Raw genomic sequence first — 21,222 nt, 5'->3', positions numbered from 1 at the left:
GTCTGGACAAACAGAACGGTTTTAATATTAGAAAGATTGCAACTTTGGAAGAAATCTCTTTGATTTGAAGCATTTGACCTCCATCTCTTCCATTTAAAGTGCATTTGGAAGGAATCTTTTCATGGTTAGTATGAACAGGAGGAAATATTTCAGCAAGAAAAACTGTTAAATATTAAATATTTTATGACAGTCTTGAGAAATGAAGCTCCACACATCGTTTCGGTGTGTTCCGTTAGAAGTCGGAGTTTGAATTTCAGATCTAAAAGAGTGATCGGTGCTATTCAAACGGTATGTCTGTCCAGAGAAAGCACATCTTCTACTACAACAGGAAACGCTGGCACGGAATATACTCATTGGCTACCTCTGTCTTTATGTTTGATGAAAATGGTATTATTACTATTATAGAGACAGGAAAGATCAGTTAGAAGTGTAACTATTTCAGCTATTGGCTATAGAGAACAGACAGAACAGCGTTATGTATTTACGGATGACTTTTGTGGTGAAACTATAATAACTGTAATTCATCTATTAACTAAATAAGACTGGAACATGGGTCACTGTTTAAGATCCACTGCTTTCCAGGAATGTTTAAGTGTCCATCAATTGGGATATTAGCGCACCTTAGATAGACTTAAATGAGTCACTTCACACAAATATTCAAACAACGAAAGCTCAGTTATTACACCTAGCTAAATCTATTTCAATCAGAGTTTAAAGGTGCACGTTTTTTGGGAAGAATTTTTTTTATCAGGAAAGACAGCTCTTCATTAATGGATTATTTATATTCCTGAACTAAATAAACACATTCTAATTTTTATGACTGGATAGACAAACCCTCTTACTTTGCTTATAATTGGTGGAACATGCCACCTTTCTAGCTTCAAAACAGGGTTCTGGGCACCTTATTTTCCTCTGAGAATAGCTTGTTTATTCAGTTAAAAATACATTTCTGAGTTTGTATAATTGTACATAATGCAATTCTGAGTTTGAATTTCTGCCCCGGAGGTACATAGTGCCCCTGTTGGTTATCTACTCTAAACAGTGACATGCCTTTTTAGAAAGTGATGTCCTCCTTCTTCCTGTAGATGGTTCCTGTCCAAGGTAGAAAACCATGTGAACAGAGCAACAAAGTGTTATTAGCTATATTGCTTCAGGGGATGTATGCCCATTTCTCCCAAGTTCATTCATTCACTCGGTTAAGAAATATTTTTCATTCTCATTTGCAAATTGGACATGGACATACAGAGAACACACATTGCTTCAGCGCTTGAAACAGCAACGCCTCTTAAAAGAGACAAGTGAATGCCAGCTGCACTGTGTGCCAATAATGAAAACCTAATCAGCGCTTCCTCAAGGAAATCTGCCTGGAAACAAATTCGAGAACAGCCTGCGCAGGTCTGGAATAACATTGCATCAGAGTGACTTCATGTTTCATGTCAAGATCCATCACACAAGAAAACATCCAGGCTGCTGTTGGTTTATGTACAGTTAGTTCACAGGAGTGACATTGCAGAATGTAACTTCAACAAATGAGTAACGGCAGCGGTCCGACCCGCATGATGTTGAATCCTTTTGAAGTGATCACACCTCACTCATGAGACCGCCTCCAGCAGGCGCCGCTTTGATCACTGATTCGTTTGAACATGCGGCCTCACTGTTTGTGTGAGGCTGCTAAGTTCTGCTGTACTGTGTGGCATCACTGGAATCCCACATTTATTATTTCTGACAGGTGTGACAGTTTATTTAATTTAATCCAATAGATGCATTTGTGTACACAGTTGCGGATAAAGATCTGAATATGTGGAAGTGATCTTAGCACGAGACACCATTTCTGATATTATGGAAAAAAAAAAAAGTGTCTGGGCTGTATAAATAGACTATACAATGAAGTCTTAAAAGAATAGGTCAACATGTGAGTGAATTCACTTACTTTATTTTTTTCTTTCTTGCTGAGAGTTGCACAAAAATGTCCATACCTCTGCCTTACATTACACCATGTTACATGCCAAACTGTATCTAGGCTAGGTACACTGGACTTTCCCCATCACTGGAAGGATACCAGACAACCTGAGGGGACTGAGTCCCTGCTTCTGGCCACAAACAATATCTTCGACATGATGCCCTTTAAACCACATAGGGTCATTTTACATTTGAGTTTTGTACAGATGAAACAAATAAGATGTGTTTATCAGTGAGCAGTAGAGACTGCTATGCGGATTTATTTATTTTTTTTGCCTTTGGACATAGCCTGTCTAGTTGCTTCATCGACATGATTAGTATTGATCTCCTTATCTTAAAATCAGATACAAAAATAGAAATATGTATTATTTATTTCCCAAAATGTTGAACCATTTCACCCTGACAGAAGTAAAGCAGCAATTTAGATCATTTAAGCCCGGGATGGAGCTTGGACACTAATGGAAACAAGTGGGCTGTAGAATACCCTCGATGCACTGCTTCACTCCAGACTGCACAGTCTGCGGAAAGAAAGAAAAAGTTTAAATTAGTTAGGCACCATGAGAGGTATAAATAAGTGGATTTATAAAATGTTTCCACATTAAACTACAACATTAAAATCAGGCTGAAGAGTATAACTCACCTGTGCTCCCTTTCCTTGTGGCTGGTCGGCATTTTCGCAGAAGGCACCAAGGGTTGCTGTGCATCCACTGATACCATAGCGGGTTCTCAGGAAAGGGACTTGCACCATCTAGAACAGATATCCTGGCCTATGGTGTTTCTTTCACCAACAAGTTACACCACACTTGTATCCTCCATAATGCTTTCCACAACAAAACTCTGGCTGCTGAGACTGGCCTGCTAAAGCCAGGAAGAAGGATGTTTCAGGGTGTGGAAGAATGCTGATGCCAGATACAGCCTACTTTTCGGGGTAGGGATGGACAATAATTGAAGTCAATTCAAGAGACCTAGATGCTAGGACTCCGTTTGAGCCCAACTTTCCAAAAGAGGCATGTTGTGTTTCTTGATGAGTAGTTGTGGTCTCAGTCATTACACTCAACCTATAATAGCACTATGTGTTGGACCAACTGTTTCAGATAAACAGACAGCATAGTTGTTTTCAGTGCTCTAGTAACCTGTTGGCTGCTGTAGATTTGTCCAGCCAATAGAATATTGGTCATAAATGAGGTTGGTCCAACTAACCAGGTTACCATGTGTGACATCATTACCTTGTCTAGGAACAGGACAGGAGGTTGTTTGCTCTTGTCCATTTGTTCTTGAGAATTAGATGCATATTGGGTTTCTTTCACTGTCCATAGTATGAGCTGTTGGTGGAAACAGATGCAAAGCTCAGGTTTGTTTGTTGTACAACTTTCAAATGTAATGTCTAGTATTGATCAAGTGAAACAAGAAAGCTTTGGGGGCTACTTACAGGGTTTCTGTCATGTTTTTTCAATATGTACCAGCGAAACCATCGTAGTGTGCATGTGGAGCTGCAGAATAGTTTGGCTGTATATCTGTTACATCTGTATCATCAATATAGAGTTTTGCATATTGGGGTTTTCCATCCACTTGCTCTCTGCCAGGGTGCTGTGCGGGGAGTCTCATCTGGGTTTGATAATCAGTTGAGAGACCCTGCACATTTGATGAAGGTTCAACAGCAGTCTGATGATCTGGCGATGCATCTTGTCCACTCATGTCTCTGTTGTATTGATAAGGAGAAGATAAATCCGTTGGCCCCATCTGAACCAGATTGTCTGTTCTATAATAATTAGGGGTGGCAACTTGATGGAATGAGGGAAGTACATTTTGGGATGGAGCAGCAGTGGGACATGAAGCGTGTCCTGGATTCAGATCAGGTAAAGTTTCTACATTCTGACCAAAGGATGGTTTTACCTGGACAGCAGACTGTTCAGAAGCAAAGGTAAGGGGAGCGCCAGCTGGCTGCCAGGTTTGATGTTGACCATAGTTGATGGCACTGGGCTTGATTTGACCAGCACTGTAGTGTCCACTTGGAACTTGTTCATACTGGGGCGGCATCAGCGAATAATGGACATTTGTTGCTTCAGGTGAAACTGGTCGCCCACTTTGACATTTCCCATTGCCATTACTCAAAGGGTTTACATGGGTGTTGTAGTAGCCACTGTAAACATCAGCAGGTTGTAAAGGAGGATATTGTGCTACTAGCAGGGATGGAGCTGAATGCTCTGGATATACCAGAATCTGTTTGGCGGGGATTTGAGTTTGGCTGATTTGTTCTGTAGGCTTTGTATACTGACTTGCATGTGCAGGTGAAAAGCTAATAATTGTGTGATCAGTATACTTTGTTTGAATCGGCTGATGAGTCTGGTGTTGTGATTGTAAATGCGCAGTACCAGCAGGATGTAAGAAACCTCTCTCTGATCTGATCTGGGTGGAACTGGACTGGGGTTTTACCAGCTCCACGTAACTGTTCTGATCAAACCCAATTCCTCCAGGTCTTTGTAGATTTGCATGATGGCCACCATTGCTTCTGGAGGGTTTTGGAGATTGGGTAGCAGGGGGAATTGGAACAGATAAACTGAGCTGAAACCTTGGCTTGGAAACTTCATGGGCAGTTTGTCCTCCTGTTGGGTAATTTGTGGGGCCTTTGCCCGAAAAACCTTCTGGACCAGGAGGACTGTTAAAAGCACTGTATATGTGAACACTGGTTGGCCGGTATAGTTGAGAATACTGATCAGCTACATCACTTCCACCACTTGTTTCTTTGTTTTGGCCCAGCTCTTCAGCAAAAGGAACGTTCAGGCTGAGTTCAAAGGTTATGGGTGTGGACAGTGGATGGTTTCTCTGTGGTGGATGCTGAGATGGGGAAATCTCATGTGTCCACTTGGTGGCAACAGGAGACCATTGCTGATACTGGCTCTGGTGGTAATGGATGGGTTGATATTGTAACGGGGCATGGCTACGGACATTCAAAGAACTTTCTTGAGGCTTTTGCCAGGTTTTGACTTGAACCCGATCATGGACATTGGGCTGTAGCTTACTGTGAGTCTGCCTCAGAGCCTGGATGTACTGAAGAGGCCGACGATTCCCATAGCCATATCCTTCTTGTTGTTTCCTTCTGGGACCTTGCCATGCTTCAGGATTACCTCTGCCTAAAGAAAAAAGGATAGTAAATAAGTGCAAATGCAGGGGGTCTCAGGGAGTGTCTCTGAATTGTACCATATTTTCAAAATGATCTGCCCTGTGAAATTTATTTGCATGTTGGAAGGAGCAGTGTGAAGAGGACCCACATAGAAATTACAGTGAGCAAGTAACTGATGTCTAGCTTAATGTTACCTATGGTGAATGGTGCCACAGTTGCTAGCATGGTATTGCAATGACTTATTTAAACCCAGATCAATATTTTTTATTATTTTGGAGCTGTAAAATGCTTGATTTTTTTAGCACTAAACTTTTGCTCTGGGAAGGTGGCATTTTACGTTTTTAGAGCCTTTTTGCTGAAAAATAAACAAACAATTGCTGCATCTGGAAAGCAAGGCCAGTCAGCAAGAATTAAAACAAAAATAGTGGCCTTTTAAATAAACAATCTGAAAGGTTTTAAGTACAAAAAGCAGCAGACCCTGTACTGCAAATCTCACTGTATAACTTTGAAATCTCTTGACAAAAGCACAGGAGGTTCATTTTTCTATAATTTGAGGTTATTCATGCTGAGGAATGTGATTTGAGTTTGTGCAGCTCTCCCAACAAGTTTGCCCTTGAATATCGGTACATTTGTGCACCGGGGCTTGTATTTTGCCTATTGCAAGCCCAATACCCAATTCTGCAGCAAGCTCTTTCCCTCCATGATCCATCATATTTGTTCTTGGCAGCAGCTTCAATGTTGAGAAAAAAAAAAAAGAAAAAAAGTTTAAAGAAAGACCAGCAACTACCTGCTTGACTTTAACCTGGCGATTGTAATTAATGAATCTGATTGCAAGCCTCACATAATGGATCAGGACCATTATGTATACATGTGTTTTTTTATCCTTACAAACAAGTTTATTTTAAAAAAATATTTGAGAAGAATTTCTTTCTATTTGACAGCATAAAGAATGTTCAATAGTGAGATTCAACCTGTTCAACACAAGAGTCGTGCTGGAGTATTCTGCACACAATTCATACACCTCACTGAGACTGGCTGCTGTGATCAGAATAACTTCAACTCCAAGGTAAAAAAAAGGGTTCTATCAGTCTCACCTCTTGGAAAAGCTGAAGAGTAGTCCAGCTCACTCAACAAGCAAACCAGTAATAATCTGTAAAATAGAAAACATTTCAAATATTACAGTCACAAAAGAACAAATACAAAAAATGTACATAAAACTGACTTGAAGCATCAAGGACATCATTAAAAGAATTCTATTTAGCACTGAAACAAGTTACCTTGTAATTAGAAACCCAGCAGCCATGACTGCTGCAGCTGCCTCACAGTCTGTGCCAGCAAACCATCCAGCTCCTGTGGCTGAACTGAACTGAGCATGCAGAGCTCTCCTGTCAGGTCTAGTCTCTCTGGCGGGAGATACTCTTTAAATCTAACAACACACCTGTTGCTCCAGCCAAACAGATTTAAGATTCAAAAAGAGAGCCAGGCGTGCAGGGGTGTGCTGTTTTACAACATAGAAAAAAAAACAAAACAGGAAACAAACTGAAAACAGTTTGTTTTCCAAATCCCAGGAGGCGCTCAGGTGTTACCAATCCTCCATGTTTAACGAGGCAGCCAAGAAGGCGAGAAGCGCACAGACACACACGCACACACACACACACACACACACACACTTTGCTTCACACAGGTGTGATCACTGGATGTGATTGCCTCAGCAGAGTTCTCATCTGTCCCCTGGAGAGGTATGATCACTGTGAATAAATAGAAGGAACCAATCATCCTGGTAGAATGCTTCATTACAGCAGGACATGTTTCAGTTTCACTTCCCCGTTTGAACCCCTTTACTTATGCATATTATTTAAACTTAGATGTGTGGTCAATGAAAATACGATGAAAAGAAAAAAGGTTACATGTTTAATCCTGTACCACTTTTATTAACTATGATTTGATTTGAGAATACATTATCCATGAACATTGCACCTGATGATCTGTATTCTGAGACTGAGTTCATTCCACAGCAGATGCACACTGACTCTCCCCTCCACAGGTTAAGCTATGTGTTAGGGACCAAGCAGCAAAGGCAGGGACACGATGATAATCTTTATCCAAAGAAACAGATTCAATCAATTTAAAAAGCAGAATTGCAACATGTTTGAAACACATAGACAACTCCATACAATTTAAAAGACCTTAAATATACCCAGCGACCAATTATAATGACATGGTGCAAGTAAACAAAAGAAACAGTAAACACTGAAAATATTGCCGTCACCAATAACACACGTCAATGCCATTGTAGTTCAGAGTTCCCCTTCGCTCCCTGCCTCAAACCTCCCCTTTAGGTCATCCGACTCAGCAGCAGTGTGTAGAAAGTGGGAAATAAAGATATAACTACAATGTCACTCAGTAGAGTGCACACCTCAGCCACTGTTAATGAATCTAGTCTGGGCCGAGACCCATCCTCTATCTAGGTCTTGTGGAAGTCCACTGGTAAACCACTGAGGACCACTAAATGTTGACCAAAATGTGTGCACTTAAATTGGAAATGTAGTGTTACAACGTAAACAAGAGTGACAATAAAACTTCTTAACCAAAAATGTATTGGTGATTGAATGGTGTATCTAGAACTTAAGAACTGTAATGTAAAGACAGAAGTAAAAAAATAACACTGCACATGGTTCACAGCTGATGGTACTTCACCCTATTACAGAAAAAAATAACATGATAAAATAATGTGACATGTAACATGGTGGAGTTCAGAGTAGAGATGAATAAAATAAACTTGTTTTGATTCAGTCTCTTTTGCTGAATGTGGAAAACATTATTTCAATTATTTTCACAAATTTTTTCGCAGTGCATGCATGCACTGCTCTTGCTGTAGGAGAAAATAAAGTCAACCTTAGAAGCTACCAGCCATGCCTTCAGATGTTATAAAACCACATTTGCATGCGCACCAGTCTAACAGGCTGCGTTTGGTACACAAGTCACAACTAGACGAGCCAGTGGAGCATTAAAGATTGAACCCCAGCCTTGGTCATGCAATGAGCTGAAGACCCAGAATTCTGTCCTAATGATGATGGATCTCCTCAAGGTGTTCACTTGCTTGTTTTGACTTTTTTTATTTGTCTGTTTATTTACTCCCGAGGGTGTGAGGCGGCGTGTGGGAATGACTTCCTGCCTGATTAATGAGATTCAATTTTACAAGCGCAGCATCATCTGCGTAGCTGCAGGTGAAACCTAAAGCACAGTCTACTCTGGATATAAAATTAACAAACTGAAAAACAACAGAAATGTATTTTAATAGACCTGACCATCCTCATTGTAATTCCTCACACCAATCACACTGGCTCTTAATAAAGTGTTGAGAGTGAAAGTAATTAAAAATTGGAAGAAATACAGAAATTAATATGATGAAAACAAAAATACTTCAAACTAAAACAAAAACGGGAAAGAGAAGGTTGGAATTTTTGTTAAATATTCATAGCAATTAAATTGCATTGTGAACATTTGACTGATACATTGACTGATACATACAGTTTATTTTCTATTTACATATTGATGCTCTTTATTTTTGAAGTCCACTTTGCCGCTGTAACAACGCAAATTTTCCTGTCCCAGATTAGCTAATCCCATAAATACTTTATGACTTATCAGACATATTATTTAACATTACTTTCCTCATTATGTTGAAATAAAATTCAGCACGGCAGCATTATGTGATCGGGTAACGTTTATCATTCCAAAAAAGATGGTACATTGAATATATAATATCAAATATGAATAAAATGAATTGTGATTTTTTTTTTTGACGTATGCTTTATTCAAAACATTACAAAAGACCATAGAATTAATGATTTCCCTCATAGACTGTATCAATTTTCTGATTAACATAATTTCACCAGACTCGTTCATCCAGTCAACATAATGATGGCACTTGGGCGATCCGCTAACGTTTGGTTTTGTTTTGTTTGGGTCAGAACAGGGCCAAGACAATTTTGCTATCTGAATCTGATTGCAGTGCAATGAAAGTGGAAGGAACAATTCACCAGTAAATAAAAAATACATATGTGTCTACCTTCAATCAAATATAATGGAACTAAAGGGCAAAACCACTCAGACTGAAGCATGCATCTACTGTACTCATGTTTGACACATGACAAACAAAACAGACCAGACCAACCGATAAAGACAGAGGGGAAGACAAGGACTTAAATACACAGGGGGTGATAACTAATCGAATACAGGTGAGAAGCAAAAAGGGTCAGAGAGCAGACAAAGGGAGGATACAAAAACAAAACATAACTGTTTTCAACATAACACAGGAAATGACAAAACCAAAAACTCAAACGATTATCCTATATTCGAATTAGAATATAGGATAATCGTTTTTACTTATCAGAAATATTTTTATCTTAAAATAACTAACTTTTTTTCCATTGTCTTTTTTGGCAGAATTAGACCTCCTTATCAATATAATATATCTGCACAGGTGCAGCAAAGCTTTAAAATGGAGAGCTGACACCTTGAATCACATCAATTTGTTCATTTAATGCTCAACAGAGACTAAGTAAAGGTGTGAAGAAGCTAATTCCAACCTTAAGCCAACGTAGTTTAGCTCTTTGTGTTGCTCACCTTATCTCCCCATTATTAAAGACTTAGTTTACCGGTGTTCAACAGTCATTGTTTGGCCTTTGCGCTACCTTTCTGTATTCTCATCTCCTTCTCCTCCTGATTGATTCCTCTGTGCTTTGTGTCATCCTGCTGCGGATGAATGATGTTGCCTGCCTCTGTGACAACCAGTCAATACCTCATTTCGTTTCATTTTCAGGTGCCTCGTGCTGCGTCTGCGATTGTCTGCTGTTGTGTGGTTTCTGTTTAGGTTTGTTGACATTTTTCTGAGAAAGAGCTCATTGACTCCCCTGCTAATTGCTCCACTGATTAGTACCTCATCCTCGCTCTCGCTTTGTTGATTTAAACAATCCTGTGTGTGTTTGTGTGTGTACGCTCTCTAGTACTCGTGCCTTTATGTATGCTCAGAGTTGTCGCAGACAGCAGCGCAGCGCAGCGAGCAGGACCTGGTGGGTGTTACTCTGGAATAATGATGACAAAGAGCCGTCTGTCAGAGCTCAGGCTCTTTCAGAATGTCATTTCACACTGAATGGGTAATCAGGTTGGCTGCATGTGAATTGGAAGGCGGCAGAATTAAAGGCTTTTCAAACTTTCTAATGTCAAGCATCCTTCCGTGGAGGCGGGGAGGGCAGGAAAACTCACAGAGGAAAATAACATAGTAATGGACACCTGTCCGAGAGAGGGACACTTCGGAATTATTCAATTTAGTGCAGCACAAAGAGGTGTGTGTTGTAGAGTAATAAGGAAGGAACAACCAGGAGAACAAAGCTCTATTCTCAGCAGATAAGATGGAAAGTGAAATGCCCTAATGGAAAAGTTCGGCATTTCTGGAAACTCTGATTATTTCTTTCTTTCTGAGTATGAGGGTTGCAGGGCACAGAGCCATGGCACAGCTGGAGAAAAAGCATTTACACTAGCTTAGCATAAAGACTGGACTTTTTAGTTTTGTTATTTCCTGTTTTATTTTGAAGTTCTGTCCTTATGTGTCATGTTTTGCTTTAAATTTCCTCCCTTTGTTTTCCTACACGTGCTGTTTGTCAGAACGCAAGTCTTGCCTGAGTTTCTGACTTGGAAATCCAACTTGGGTGGCTGTTCTATTGCACTTTCCGTGTCGGAACATTGTTTTTTTTCCCGTGTTCCGAGTACTATACAGTGGAACACACCATTATGTTGTTTTTCAGTCAGTGTCAGAGGTTGGAATTTCTGAGTTAAAAATGTCATAATGGCTACCTCGGAGTGTTCCAGGTGGAGGAAACCAAAGTGAACAAACACCCTGGCTGACAATAATAAACTGATGTCTCTTTGGCAGACATACAGACAAAACAAAGCAGAGAAAACCTCAGTGCATCAAAACTGAAACATAGGAGGAAAAACGACACAAGAGGTAACAGACACCATTAAACATTTTTTTTAACTGCACTTTTATACCTGGAAACATATCTAAACACTTCATTCAGTTGCCTAATACAAACCCTCTAGTCCACAAATAGGTGTTGCCACCGTGACGTCAGACTACATACAATTATATTGTACATATTTATACATATTTGTATATAATTATACATACAATATTATGTATATTATTAAGTGTATATTAAAACATGACAATAAAGCTTTGATTGATTGATTGATTGATTGATTGATTGATTGATGTATTAATATTGAGTAGGGAAGTTGAAAATTTGGAACGCAGCATCATGCCAAGGAAACCTAGAATATCTGTTATACTGATGTTATTGTCACTCTTATAATACCATTAGGGTGATAATAAAGCTAAAGCCCCGACACATGCTCCACCCACGCAGTTGTTGTCTAGTTGCTGTCCAGCCCACACACACTGACTTAAGTTGATTGATTAGACATTGGCTGGACCGCACTAACCGATGCTGATCATTTATGCTGGCACAGAGAGTTTGGGACTTGATATAATTCCCAGCAGAGCTCCTACAGCTTACACTTGACTCTTTTTACAGCCGACATTTTGACTTCTCAAAGCAGAACAGACACATGTGTGACCAATTATATTAACAGCGGCTCCATAATACTCAGTGTCCAGTTATGTTAAGTCAGTGAGTGAACATGCACAGTACCAGAGTCCTGGAGCTAGCTCACCTAAATGGAAAGGCATAGAGGGTATTTATGACATTACTGATGACGGCCATCATTAATGTCATAAATTCCCCCTGTGCCTTTCCTGCCAGAATGTCAGATTGTCTGCCGTGAACAGAGGCTGTTCAGTGACGCTCTCTCCTGATGGGGACATCGACGACCACTGCATTACCTCGCCTGTCGTTGTGTGTGCGCACAATACACGCTGCGCAAAAACTGCAGTCACTCTGTTGCTTGAATGTGTATCTACTGTGGATTCAATGAAAAATGTCAGGCCATTTGATTTATGTGGCTTAATCATGCTTGTTTGCCCCCCTGTGGTGTCCAAAGCTATTTTAATTTTTGTTTTATTGTGTGAGTTTCTTATCCCTGCTGGTTAATGAGGCTGCAATTTACTGTTGGTTTGGACATAAAGGCTTAGTGTTTCAATGTTGTTCCACTATTGTATACGCTGACTTTTATTACAATTTACTTTCTAGATTAAAGTTGATCAGTATTGATCTCTATATTGTTCTGATACCAACAGCCAGGGGTCCAGATATATTATGGGAGCCCATTTCTGCCGAAGTTAGACAAAAAGTTAATGAAAATGATGCCTTGATTACTATATTTTTTATTTATTTTATTTTTTCCCCATGGTATGCCACGAGATGAGATACAAAAAAAAATTCTAAATTATGAGAAAAAAGTCATAGTTAGGACATTCACTTTTACCTTTTAATCTCATAATTATGATTTACAATGGAAATATTTTTTGATCAAGCTTGATTTTCATAATTTTTTTCCTTTAACTGGCAGGCTGGTGTGTCAGGGGCTTTCACAAATCTCTCTCCTTTATTCCCTTGCTTATTATTTATTGATTTGTAAATATAGAAATAAATGTAGATGTTTGGAAAGCTGACTTAACACGATTTAAAATGATGATCTTTCATTCTCTCTCAGTGTGTATCTACATTTGATTTCCATGATAAGAATTCTGTGGCTAGACTTCTTTGGCTGAAATGATTGCATCTCAGTGCTACTGAACATTTAATGTGAAGCTGCCTATATGCTTCTAATTTGAAAGCAGACTTTTCTTTTAATCTCTTCACATGCTGTCAAGATTTATGAAGCTGTATGTGAGTCAGATTAGAACAGAAATGCCATAATCTGTGTGTTTTACATTAAAATGTGCTTTTATTCACAATTTCTCAATTTGCCTTTATTCATTATCTTGAATTGCTTTGTTACTGCCTGGCCTGCTGTTTCATATAGTAGCCACTAGAAGGCAGAGGCTCAACACCGTTGAGCCATGTTTCTAAGCCGAGGGCTGCAGGAGGGAGACAGTCCTCAGGTTTGCTTCTCCACCAGTGGATTTCACTAACGCGTCCCCTGCTCCCTACTCATCTATTGGATTTCAGCTGGTGTACTGTTGGTTGGGCCACATGATGGAGTACCACTGCTGCACTGGATTCCACGTCAAACCAGAGTTATTATAGTTTGTATTTTTCATTAGTTTTTATTTCATTTTCAGTTTTAGTTTTCAATTACTTTTAGTTCCAGCTAGTTCCCTGAGTGTGTTTGCTCATGTCACTCAAGTTTAATTGGTTAAAAATGTTTCTTTTTCATTTCATTAAAGAAGTTCTGTTAAAATCCAATAAGAAAATAATAAAAAAACATCATTTATTTATTTTTTTTCAAGTAAAAGGATGAATACAATGTTTTTAACATTAATAAATCAGCAAATGATGACTTGCTAATAATAATGATGAAGTCATGGCTTAGGAGTAATGGTTTCCTGAGCAGAGAATCATGTCACACTCTTGCATGTGAGTCCCTCTCTCTTAACATGGCGGCCTGGAAAGAACCTTTTAAGTCCACTATAACAGTGTAGTATGTAATGTTTTTGAAAACATCTGAAATAGGCTGCAGATACAGAATCAATCAGAGTCATATTTTAGCAGCACTGCCGAGTTTGACATTTTGATCTGAGTGTTCCGATGCCGTTTTTTTTTCGCCTTCACCTTTATGGAGCGAGGGACACGCACATTTGTTTTGGTGTGAGATGCTGGTGCTCTAGTGTGACACCAAGTGACAGTGGACGTGTTTTGTTTAACCTTTAATTGGAATGGTCAATCAACACAAAGAGTATCGTTGTATCAAGAAAGAGAGCCGCCTCTCATGAAACTCTGATCCAACTATCTTAACTAGGCAGTGCTAAGAAATTATAAAAAACAAGATTTTCTTACTACACTGCCTATTTCAAATGTTTTTGGAGACATTTTTAGTGGACTGTTTAGCTGTGCTATGATATTGTTTGTTACCAGCTGGCTGCTGTTTGTTGTTTCAGAACAGATGAAGAGCCAAAACCAAGCACTGGCCAGCTCCCCGTGCTTCATCCGTTAGCAGGAGTGTTTATTTGTTTTGCCCTGCGCAGTGCATTCTACTCGTTGTCCAGCTTGTTTATTCAGTTAGGGAAAAGATAAATATTTCTGAGTTTGTATTTAAACCTCATTAGTGTTGTAAATATTAAAATCTGAGTCTGAATTTACTTATCAAAACTACAAAGTGCCCCTTTGAGAAAAAGTTGTGTCTCAGTAACAGGCAGAATGGAACAGACTGTCTTGACAACTGACCGTGATACACATTATTTTTTATTGCTTTGAAATCTACAGAGATAAAACTGTTTTGTACATTTATGTTTGCTTCATAACAAGTATGTACTGGAGGAAGCAAACACTGTTTTTAAAAAAAAAAAAAAGTTATGTGAACAAATCCTTGTGTTGTGTTTTCTGTATGCGTTTACACTCCTACACACAAACCCATACAGCACTGTCAATATAGACTTTGGTGTGGTGCTTCAATGAGCAGGACAAAGAGTTCATCTATTGCCCTTTTGTGGCAGATGAACTCATTTACTTTGAATCACTAATTCTCTGCCTCTCCTCACTCAGTGAAGTAGAAACCGAGGCCTAGTATCGACAGCCTAGTCTCATCCAGCCAAGCAACAATCACTTAGTGACGAAGGCAAGAAGAAAAATCCTCCCATTACCAAATACGCCATTACTACTGACCTCGTGTCATGACAGTGAATGTGGAGGAATGGCAACAAAATGTGCTTTTAAATCCATAAAACGCTTCAATTACCGAGCAACAGGCAATGGTGATTAAGTCAGCTATCTATTTTGGACCGACGTGTTTTTTATTCAAGGCTGATGTTTTCAGCACAAGGACGCTGCTCCCCATTAGAACTGATCGACTTGAATAACTCTTTCTTTAAAGAAAAGAATATTGCTGTTACAATATTAATTCAATTCAACGCTGTTTTACTCTACTCTCTAACAACATTTTAATGATATAGCTTGTGTGGTATTTAACCTGGAAATGTATCGTCCAAGTCCAGTCCAAAGTAAATTCAAAGCTGTTGTTGAACCATGAAGCAGGCACGGTTTGGGGCTCTTTTGGAAGGTTACAGTCAGAAGCCGAGGTCGTACTTCTGGCATTGATCTGTATGAGTTTGAACACACTGGCTTGAATATTTCAATGCAAAAATAAGCCTGCAGATGACCTGTAACTGCCTGTATTAGCTCGAAAAAACACAATGAGTCCACATCAATATTGTGTTAATGTATATGGCCCAAGTACAAGTAAGTGCTGTGCCCAAAGACTGTCTTTACTTTATTACACTCAAGAAAAACACGTGTGCTCTTGAAGAGAAGGGTCAGCACATGAGAAGAAAAAACAGTCTTCAGATACTTTTACACTGAAAAGCCTTTACTTACAGAGAAACATTATACTACTGCTAATCATAAAAACACTGTTAAATGGGGAGATTGATCACACAGCTTTTTCTTTCTTTCTTTTTTGTTCTCATAACCTTGATCCTAAAAACATTAAGCACCATCAGATAGAGAAGGTTAAAACATATCATATGGCTGGATATTTTTGACGCTTGGGGAGGCATATCGTCTTCAACATGGGATTCATCATCGCGATATGCATTCACTCAATCAAGATTGAGTGACCCTTGCCAACTCTGAATGTATGCTTGATTTTTGTCCACCATTTTGTACCCAGATGAAGACCTACAAGGTTTAAACCGGTTGACGTTCTCAATAAAGGCTTTTTTAAATGCTATTCAAGTATTGTTGTTCCAGCTCCACACAGGCTTTCTCATAAGAAAATAATATCACTGAAAATGGACACAAAATATGCTTTATTAAGGAACTATGCAAGCACAAAATGCTACCTCATAATACCCCTAAATGAGAGAAACAGCTAGGATTATTAAAATCATTATAGCTTATCTTTATTTATTTATTTACACTATGTGCATACAAAAAAGCGAAAAAAAAAAGAAGTTATTATTGGAAACATCCTAGTCAAACAACAAAATGCATGAAACTACTAAACCTGTGTAATATCCAAGCGTATGCCTTTAAAATCTGATAAAACAGTATATTCCTAGATTTGAAAGTGATCCGTCAGTCTTCTGATGGCTGACGTGTGAGCTGCTCAGGGGAGAGGGGAGGGAACAGGGAGGGGGTGTCCTGTCTTTGCAATCGCTCGTTGGCTGTTGAAGGCTCCAGAGGTTGTTCTTACCAGTTTTAGTATTAGTATTTGGTTGGAATGTGGTCACATAACTACAATTTGTCCAAACGTGGCTATGATGATAAAAAAAAACCTCTACGGTCTAATTGATGTGGAATTGTAAATAAGAGCAAATATAAGATTACAACTGAAATTGCTTGTCTTAAATAATGATCCCCCCCCCCGAAAACCTGGTGAAGGTTACTGTCTGTGCGAAGGTGGTCATGTTTTCAGTCATGTCTGTTTGTTTGTTGGTTGGTTGTCATGTCTAAAGACTGCTGGTTATTTTTTTCACTTTTTTTCCAAGGGGGGACATGTAGGTGTGTGAGTGTTTAAATTCATACTCAACTATGTGTGTGTGTGTGTGTGTGTGTGTGTGCTGGAGGCACTTCTAGCATCACTCAAACTGATTTCAACACTTATACTGAAAGTTTAATTTATAAATTAACTTTTATCATAATTAAGTGGGATAACAAAATACATAATATTTACAGACAATTTGTTGAACATTCGACTAACAGACCTCAGACCTGAGTATTTCTCAATTACTGGCTTGCACATGAATTCAAGGACCCGAGGTTTCTCAGCAGAACATTATCCTAACAAGACGATCGATGTTATTGACTTCGCCTGTCAGTGGTGATTGATGTGTACACGATATCATAAAGAAATGGAAGCAGTAAGGGAAAAGAAAAGAAACACTGGCAAATATCCAGTGAAATGTCAGATAGACTGTTGAGTTGCTGCAATATCGCCTCCTTTTGAGCCCTGACACAGCACTGAGGCAAACAGTGCTGCTGAGGTAGAGAAAGAAAGAAAAGAGGTCACATTGAGGTCCTGTATACATGTACACAGGTATTTCTGTAAATGGAGGGTTTTTTTTTTTTTTTCATAAGTTTTGGGCTTTTGTACAAATGTAAACAGCATCTTAGGTCACTGAAAATTGACCTTTTGGAAACGAAGATACTCAGACTCAACTTTGTTGTCAGAGTTTATGTCTGGATGACAGAAACAGATTTTATGTATGTAGCATCACTGGCAAATATGAACATGGAGTATGCGTAATGAAACTGAGTAGTATCCGAGTTTGTACTCTGAAATGGATGTTATTGTTTTTTATTTATCAATAGAATGATGGAAAACTGAGACAAAAACATCACATTTTCATCATTTTTATTCTGTATTCAGTAACATATTCTTTAGAAAGTAAAAGTAAGTAAAGAGTGGGTGAATGTAAAAGTTATTAAGCTAAGCATTGAAGCAATCAACCACTGAGTGTACAATCTACTTCCTGTTTACACTACATGTCCAGTGTGCGTGAACAGTCATGTTAATTGCGTGCTCAGGTGGAGGAGTTTATGTTAAAATGCTCCTCTGGTTGCAGATTGTTGTTGTTTCAAAACTCTGTTTTCAAAAGTACCTGAGTGCACGAGGACCAGGCCTCAGAAGACCCAGAGGAACAGGAACTGTACATGCGCGAAATTGGTGGTGGACCAAAGCTGCAGAACCTGGCAGGAAAGCAAATGTGGCCATAACGCTGATTAAAGTAGGAAACTAAAAGTCACAGGCAGGGTTATGACTGATGGAAAACTGGGCAGAAATCAGATTAACAATCTACAGTGCTGCCAAAGTCTTGAAAAATTCATGTAAAACTTTGCACAAGAAAAAAAAATACATACATCTTTCGAGACATCTGGGGCTCAATAGAGACCTTCGCTTCTCTGGACCGACTTTCTTCATAGAAACCAAACTACCGCCCGGGGATTTAACATGTGGATATGTGTCTGAAGCCTCCCACCCTCCCCCTCGACATCCTCTCTGATCTGTCAAAAGCCAAGTGCTCGCACTCTGTGATGATAAATATTGTTTTTGGCATGTTAAATTAGCAGAGAAATCAAGATCTAATCACCGTCACCACACTGTCTGGCAGATTATTGTGCTTTACAGTGCCCTCTGGGAATCAGCTTTGCACCTGAGATTCATCAAAGGCGGTCGACTGAGGCGCCGGAGGGCTCGCCTGACACACTTGTATGTAATTGCAGGTGACGCCGTGATTCCAGGCGACGGTGGAACAGTGAAGTAGTCAAACGGCGATGATGAGAAACACATCCTGAGCACATGCAGGGAGAGAACGCCGAGGCTGAAAGCTGAAGAGTGCACGTTGTGTCAGCACGACGCGCCCCGAATCTGACACTCGCTGACAGCACTGTGACTGAGGATCGACCCGAGAAAGGTAGGTGCTGTCAACCAGCTGCCAAGGCCGGCGGAAGTGAAAGGAACGCAGAGGGTTGTTTGTCAAATTTGTCAGAGTTGTATGATCATGTCACATTAGATGTTTTGACAGCAGAACCCTGAGAAGGCGCACGCACACAAACAGAGTATGCCGGACCGGATGGAGAGACGCAGGAGAAAGTATTTATCTGGCTGAAAGACACCTGAGCCTCTGGCACTGAAGCGCAGCAGGAAATAAACAGATACATTAACACTCAAACAGAAGTAGAAGCCGCTCTGGCACGAGATGGCAAAATGTTCAGGAAGAGGGCACGAACACACAGAAAAATACAACTAATGTTCGGCGCCGCTCGGTGGACCCACAGGAGTGAGCTGTCAGGCCTGATGCTGCCAGAGACATCACCTGCTGTGTTCAACCCTCCAACATGGGTGGGGAAGGTTGCCTCTGGCTCATGAGAGGCTGTTGCTGCTGGCAGAGTCTGAATGAACCACATCTCTCCCAACGTGTCAATGTGTCAAATATGGCAACTTGGTCAGTGGGGCCTCCAATTCAAATTGTGCTGTAGGCAGGGCCGTCTGTAAGGGGGAACAAGGGGAAAGGTTTCCGGGGCCCCGCTGTGAGGAGGTTCTCAGTAGTTTATTAGGAGTTTATTTATTATCAGGAGTTTATTTCTTATCCAAAACTACATAGTGCCCCTTTAATGGAATTTAATAGAGACAATGCTGTTCTGTATGGCACCGCACACACGAGATCAGACATTCAAGTATCATCTCGAACCTCTAAATCCACCGTTTCTCCAAAGCTCCAGAGAAATCTAGGATTGACTTGAGATTGCTTTCGTCAAACAACAGGACAAACAACCGAGGAAACCAAACTAAGCACCTCCCGAGAAAAAGCGGGCAGCCTCACATGACTGATTGAAATGCAGAGCCGAAGCAGCGTCAGTCACGGGCGCTGACTTTAGCGACTCACAGAGAAATGTAAATCAAACCTTGCCACGTGGTTTTAATGCTGAACCACCTGAGTGACTGTGCACAGTGACTGTGCACTGTCACTGACAAGGTCACCGCACGAATGAGGGATTTCTTGGAGGTAAACAAAGAACAAAAACACACTGACACCGTCACGGACATGCCAGTGGACGAAGGGAAAGAGGTATAACATTATGAACTGCTGGATGAAGAGAAAGCTGCTGGGCTGGAAGCTAGAAATCAAATTGTGGCCAGGTGAGACTGTTCACAGTTTATTTACTTTACCCTTCTGTCCCCAAGACAGAGCAGAATGAAAGATGCTGTAAGTTCAAAATTGCTGCTTTGGGGATTTGACCAAAACGCTCCCATTAAGGTATAATTTGGGGGAAAGGGCACGATCAATACAGAGAGACCATAGACGATATTTATGTGTATATCTTAGTTACAGGTACAGTCCCATAGGCCCTCAGAACTCCTGTTACCCAACAAGAAACTTCATTTAGTCTGGAAAATGCCTGGAGGTGATATATTTTAACTGAGTTTCTCTCTCACACACACGGAAACATGGAGCTGGTTTCTTAATTTTTAATGTCAACTTGATTTATTCCATCAAGGGGACCAGTACCTTGAGAGTTAAGCATCAAAAAGCAGACAGATGCAGTGGTGGGAAAAAAAGGGCTCGGAACAAACTCACTGGAGCAAATTAAATGTATTTTCAAAAAACCTGAAAATGTGCTCAGTCTGTCTGTAACACTCTGCAAATGCTCATCACAGATGCATGCATGCATCCGGCACAAGCACATCTGAAATTTTGAAAACTAAACAAAAAGAGAAATATGTCTATAGAACTATATTAATAAAGACTGATTTCATTACCTGCCATGACCTGCAGCCTTCACTAGGTATGTTTGCACTGTGTGTGTGTGTGTGTGTGTGTGTGTGTGTCTCATCCCAGTAAAACGTGGTCCTGGAGACATCTTTTGTAGCGGGAATTACCACAGAAACAGTTTTGAGTACCTACCTGGAATGTGGTTTTCTGCCATGAATAGCTCATACATGTGCCCCTGGAGAAAAGAGCCTGTTGGTTTGACAGGATGTGGCGACCCTTTTCAGATTACATGGGAAACCAGCTTGATTGCAGCCCTGCTTAGTCTTCCTGTATTGAGGATGGGCTCGACCATGCCATCCTTAAGATGTGGTTTTGTCTTGTTGTGTAATTACTTTTACTTGTCATTGTGTTAGTGACTTATCAGTGTCATTGTTTATTTGCTTCTTGTTTGTTGTCTTGATGATTTTTTACAGTAATGCGCCATTTTGTCTGCACTTGTGTTTGGTTTTGGAAAAGCTAAATAAAATATTACCCCCCCCCCCCCCCAAAAAAGAAAACAAAACTAAAAAGATTATTTAACAATAATAAAGCAAGACAGAAAGAAAAAGAAAAGCAAAAAGCAAAGAAGAAAGCCGGTAGTAGGAGGAGACGCCCTCACTGTACTCCCCCCCCCCCGCAGAAGTGTGTGTTTCTGCCATAGAGGCAAAAATATTACATTTAAAAAACAAGAATGCAGCATCATTTGGCGGAGCTACTGGCCGCTGTTGCCATAGCAACATCATTGAAACATCAACCTGTTGACGGG

General features: G+C 40.0%; 1 protein-coding gene across 2 annotated transcripts; it reads right to left on the bottom strand.

The window, feature by feature from the left end:
- Window positions 1–1,913: 1,913 nt before the first annotated feature.
- On the bottom strand, window positions 1,914–6,644 carry LOC115587367 (uncharacterized). 2 transcript variants are annotated; one of them, XM_030427200.1, is made up of 6 exons: window positions 6,358–6,644; window positions 6,175–6,230; window positions 3,389–5,090; window positions 3,186–3,281; window positions 2,600–2,707; window positions 1,914–2,477 (listed from the first exon to the last, which is right to left on the bottom strand). In XM_030427200.1, the coding sequence occupies exons 1-3, from the start codon at window positions 6,381–6,383 to the stop codon at window positions 3,409–3,411; spliced, it is 1,764 nt and encodes a 587-aa protein (XP_030283060.1). In that variant the 5' UTR covers window positions 6,384–6,644; the 3' UTR covers window positions 1,914–2,477; window positions 2,600–2,707; window positions 3,186–3,281; window positions 3,389–3,408. The 2 variants fall into 2 exon arrangements, with proteins under 2 accessions (XP_030283060.1, XP_030283059.1); XM_030427199.1 differs by having other exon boundaries at window positions 2,600–3,281; window positions 6,358–6,643.
- Window positions 6,645–21,222: the final 14,578 nt, after the last annotated feature.

The sequence above is a fragment of the Sparus aurata genome, chromosome 8 (assembly GCF_900880675.1).
Source record: "Sparus aurata chromosome 8, fSpaAur1.1, whole genome shotgun sequence".
In the NCBI taxonomy this organism is placed as follows: Eukaryota; Metazoa; Chordata; class Actinopteri; order Spariformes; family Sparidae; genus Sparus; species Sparus aurata.
Note: the sequence above shows the minus strand (reverse complement) of the source record. Positions and strands in the feature narration are given on the sequence as shown.